Source organism: Fulmarus glacialis, unplaced genomic scaffold, assembly GCF_000690835.1.
Source record: "Fulmarus glacialis isolate BGI_N327 unplaced genomic scaffold, ASM69083v1 scaffold2137, whole genome shotgun sequence".
Taxonomy (NCBI): Eukaryota; Metazoa; Chordata; class Aves; order Procellariiformes; family Procellariidae; genus Fulmarus; species Fulmarus glacialis.
In genome coordinates, this window is record NW_009224868.1 from 595 (window position 1) to 5,946 (window position 5,352).

Genomic DNA, 5,352 nt, shown 5'->3' on the forward strand with positions numbered 1-5,352 from the left:
CCTGAGCTCTTAAAGCCATTTTCCTCAGCAGAGAGAAGGGAGTACAGTAATCTCCTTTTAAAGCAGCGAGCTTTCAGCTATGTGTGTAGAGGGGCTACTGATTTCTGAGAAAGACAGTAGAATATTTTGCTTCTAATGATACACTAATGATTAGAAACTTGGATTTTGAGTGCTAACGATATACCTACAAGAATACTATTACAGAATAAGTATGATCTCATGGATAGATGCGTATCAGTCCTTCTTGACTAACATGTGAATGTAGCTAAACACAGAGATTTTGTGTATTGATAAGTTAAAAATTACTTTTTTTTGTTCTTTTTATAGTGTTCTTAAATGAAGCAGGTTTCAACTTTGTGAGGAAATGTATTCATGCTGTAGAAACAAGAGGTGTGTATTAAATCACAAATTGTGTTTTAGATTATTATGAGTATTTTTTCTGAAATTCTTTGATTAATTTTACGTGTTTTACAGCTGTGCTTTGTACTGTGTTCATCATTTGGTTTGTACTTTTCACATTTTATCTGTGTGCTTTACACTTAAAGCTATTGCCACAAGTTCCAACAACAGTTCTTAACATACCATTTAAGTGGGGGTTTTTAAGCATTTTCTGTAATTTCATGTTGTTTAGACAGCTTAATACACAGTTGCGCACATCTTTAGTCCTTGTTCTGTGTGCACTGAATTGTGCTTTCTCGTGGTAAACCTGTAGGGAGCCTCAGCTCCCAACTTTGGTTTCTGGCGTGAAACCTGAAGACCAAAAAGTGTCATGAATACATTCTGCTGGAACATATTTTTTGCAGAGCATAACTCCTATCATTTTATTCACTCATTTTGCACATCGTTTATCCATTTTTAAATGTTTAGAAACTCATTTTTGGTAGTGGAAATGTACAAAAAGAAAAAAGTAATCACTCTACTGGTGAGGTGATATCTTGCAACTCACAGCAAGATTTTAATTATCCCCTTTCAAACAAAGAGGTATGGCTGTATTGTCATCCATAAAAAAGAGGTAACCTTTTCCTGTCCGTGCACTGAACTGTAGGTATGCAGCTCTCTTCTAACCCAAAAGCTGTGTGGTCTCTCTGTGCAACACTGAGCTCAACATGAATTCAGTTTCTCAGGTAGCAATGTTAATGTAGCTTTTGAATCACTGCTGACTCAGAGCTTGCATTTTTTTCTGACGAAAAAGAAAGGGCTTCAAAACGAAACACCTAAGTTATCTTAAGTGAGATCAGACTTTGGAATGTTATTCTCAAAGGAAAAGTGGACAATCTTTACATGGGTAAGACCTGAAGTGGGAAGAAGGGAAGACTTTTAAATCCTGCTGATTTTAAAAGGCAGTTTAAAACAATAAAATTATCATCTCTGGAATCCTGAAATACTGTGTTGTGAATGTCACATTTTAAACATTTTTTATTAGTATCTGTGCTATTAAAAAAAAAACGACAGTTGAAACTTATGGGTAAATTGGGACTTCACTATCTCTATTTTGCATGGGGATCCATGCATAACATAAATTCTCAGCTGCAGTGTTGCAACAGTATACAGTATATGTTTTTATTTTGGGTACAATTGTTACTTCTCCTATAAATGTCAATTACATCCTAATGGGAAGAGTTGATGGTCTAAGCAAATATAAATGCATAGTAATTCCACTGAAGTCTAGCTAAGATAAACTTGTTGACATGTAATGTGTTTTAAGACTGCTTTTGGGTCTTGTTTTTCACTTTTCCCAGCCATCTCCTTGTTGTTTGGGTCATTTCCATGCAAAAGGGTTGTGTTGTACATTATGGTATGGATTCAGTGGAATGCATTTGTTAACATCCCAGAAGAAAATTCAGTAGGGTAAAGCAGTACTCAAGAATGTAATTGTACAATTTTCCATAAATACATTTAGATGTTTTGAAAACCTACACTAAGGATGCATCAGCGTATATTGCAATAACCATATTTTCATTATTTTCATTGTGCTTGTTTTCCCAATGTAGGTATTACAATCCTGGGACTGTACAGAATAGGTGGTGTAAACTCCAAGGTGCAAAAGCTGATGAATACCACATTTTGTAAGTATCTGAAGTGAACCTTTGTCAGTGTGCAGCATGTGTGCTGTGGTCCCTATTGCCCTAACTGCTGTGCTCAGAAATGTGTGTCATAATATTTACAGTTTTGTACGTGCACTTACTGCCACTAAATCGAGTTTGCAGTCTTAAAATGAATGATCCATCTAACTAATTTCTTATGTGCATTAGTATTCAATTTCTGCATGCAATCGTTGATATACATGAGCAAATTACTGATAACATGCATTTTTTCTTTTAGCTTTAAAGTTCTATTTATTGGTATCTATTTGGCATGTTTCAGAAGTGTTCCAAAGCTTAATTCTGCAACACAGCATAACTCCGTTAAATAGACAGTTGTTCTAGTCTCACTTTTCTTGCTAATTTGGCTCTCTGATGCCTGTGTTTGAATGTCTAAGCCAAATACATTAGTAATTCTTTGTTGACTTGGGCTTACTTTACGCTTTGATACAGTGCATATAGTTAATGTTTACAGGTACTAAATATGAGTGCTAAGTTCATTTTTATTAATACTTTGGCAGAGATTAAAAGATTCAAATTGATCAGATTGGTAGTTAATCTAGCTAATAAGTAATCACATGAGCTCAATGACTAATCTGTTAGCTTCTGTTTTGCTGCTTTTCTAGTTAGTGTGTTAGTCAAACTATAACACAATCACAATTCAAATTTCTATCAGCCCCTAAATCTCCTCCTGATATGGATATTGATATGGAACTTTGGGACAATAAAACAATAACAAGCGGACTAAAAAACTACCTCAGGTAAGTATGATGCTACACAAATCTCAGTATTCCTTTTCTGGCCCATTAATCTTTTGCTTATTAATATCATATTACATTTCTTGTATCCATTAGCATAGTAATAACTGAGTATATTATTATCTTGCCTAATATCCCTGTGATTATGTGTAATAATAAATCTAAAATTTGTCACACACTTTCTGCCTTATTAAGATATTCATGCCTTATATATATAGCCAGAATTTGGCAGAATTTAATTAATTGCGTGTTTTTATTTAAAATCTTTTACGTTAACCACAAAGCATTTGTGCTCAGTCTTTCTTTTCTGAATCCCTTAAGCTATGTACCATGAGGTTTCATGGCATCATTGTTGGAGCAGAATAAAAATCTCTGCAAAAGCATAGAGTTTTTATCCTATGCTGTTGGATAGGATATCCCTCCCACACTATCATTTTCTCTTAAAAATTTTGCTAATAAGAGACAGAATTTTCAAGAATTATGGTACTTCCGACATAACTCTTTTTGGGTCTCAATATATAACATTCAAAAGAAATATAATAAAAAGCATCAAATCCAGATGGTGGGTGTTCTATGCCTTCTAAAAATCTAGATTTCCTAAACTGATCACCTAACAAATGGCAGCATTAGAAATCCCTGTTCACTCTGGAAAATATGCCTAGGATTTATAATACAATGCTCATGTAAACATCATTGAAAAGACTGGCTTTGGTTGAAGAAATGTATAATACATCTTCAGAAGCACATATCATTGTAGATACTGTATTTGTGAAATTAGAACGTGAGCTAGCAGTAGCTGTGTGTTTGTGTCTATAAGGCAATTCACGGTCTGCCTTTCAGAGGATGACTCTTCCAGGATCTCTCAGATGAGAATTTCAGTCCCAAATTTTATCATGTTTTTGCCTTTCTTGGGCAAAAGATCACTTGTGCAATCCACTGTCCCATGTTCTGCAGTGGTATTTATTCCTCTTCTACAGTATGGAAGCCAGAAAACAGTGAGTCTTTGTACTGAAGTCAGTGCCGGTAGTATTTCCCTTACTAACCTACATGGTGACACCAGACTCAACTCAAAGAGATTTTTGGACTATGTACATCATTGAGTTGTATACTACTTGCAATCAGTCGTCACTGAATTGGGTTTCCTACAACATACCAATATAAATTATGCAGATGTTGAGGGCTACCATAATCACACCTGTAAAATTTTAAAAAACTTTGAGTAATGCATTTTTTTAAATTTTCTTTTTAATATTTTTTACAACCAGGTGTCTTTCAGAACCACTGATGACTTTCAAGCTGCACAAAGATTTCATTGTTGCTGTTAGTAAGTAAAGTAATAAATGCACTTTCATGAAAGTAATATTGTTTCTAACCCTTAATCTTCTCAGTTACTATCCTTATTTTCCTCCTTGGTCTGTTATTCTGTCATCCAGCCATGGATCCGAGTTCTTCCCGGTCACTGTATGTGACAGCACAGTGCCACATGAAAGCCCTCAAAGCAAAGAAGTCACACTAGATGAAGCTGTTCAGTGGTTTGTTCTGATCTTTTTAGAGGTTGTGTGTGACTACCTTCTGCATGAAATTTTGAACCTTGATTTATATGTGTGTCTGTTTTATATGGGCTGATAATTCTTTTATAGCATTCATTCCTCTCATCCAGGGACGTTTATTTTCCCAGCTTGCCTTAAGAAATTGGGGAGATGATAATTATCTCCTTTTCACAAATGGAGTAATTAGATACAGACTGTATAAGACTGTTTTTCTAACGACTCCAGTTTAGAATTTGAAGTTACTTCCCCATTTCCTCTTGCCTTGTTAAGAATGAAAGACACTCAAGAATTTTAGATATTTTAAATATCAAGGGTTAAAATCTTGGATTTCACTGAAGTGGCACATCGGATCAAAATTGCCACAAATTTTGTTGGTTCCAGTATCGGTGGTAACTGCTTTTGGCGAGTTACTTGAAATACAGATTTTGGAATGTTGTAATAAATATAATCAAGTCGTCCTTATCATTTTAAAAGCTAATTTCGTTTGGCTTCTTGTAATGCATGTGTGTATTAGCGTACAGGCATTGGTGCCATTTGTAGTTGCATCTTGGCACATGTTCTAATTTATCAACAATATTTGTTTTCTGTTTAATAGAGTCAGATGATCAGAACTACAGAGTTGAGGCAGTGCATGCGCTTGTGCATAAGTTACCAGAGAAGAACAGAGAGATGCTGGACATCCTTATCAAGCACTTGGTCAAGTAATTCTTTTTGATTTTTCTCTTTGGTATTATTGTAAGATGTGATTATTTCTGCTTTAAATTTGTCAGTGTTGCTTGATCCATTCTCTGTGTTGAAACAATGCCACTTGAAATTACATTTAATTTCTAAAGTGCTGTTCTCAATGTAGCTGAAGAATACTCACCGTAGAAACAAAATGAAAAATAACACCATAAAAAGTCACCAAGATGACCAGCTATGTTTATAAAATATACCCACTCAATGTTTTCGTTCACATTCCTG

The 5,352-nt window shown here is 34.8% G+C and overlaps 1 protein-coding gene across 1 annotated transcript in view; it reads left to right on the plus strand.

Annotated features, from left to right (window-relative positions):
- Positions 1-327: 327 nt before the first annotated feature.
- The window catches only part of ARHGAP42 (Rho GTPase activating protein 42), a gene marked incomplete at its 5' end in the record, with an annotated part of 18,952 nt that continues 13,927 nt past the window's right edge, over positions 328-5,352 (plus strand). Inside the window, 5 exons of the mRNA XM_009582272.1 lie at positions 328-390; positions 1,992-2,066; positions 2,758-2,842; positions 4,105-4,163; positions 4,985-5,090. Of these exons, the coding sequence (XP_009580567.1) occupies positions 328-390; positions 1,992-2,066; positions 2,758-2,842; positions 4,105-4,163; positions 4,985-5,090 (388 nt within the window). The remainder of the gene's footprint in view (positions 391-1,991; positions 2,067-2,757; positions 2,843-4,104; positions 4,164-4,984; positions 5,091-5,352) is intronic.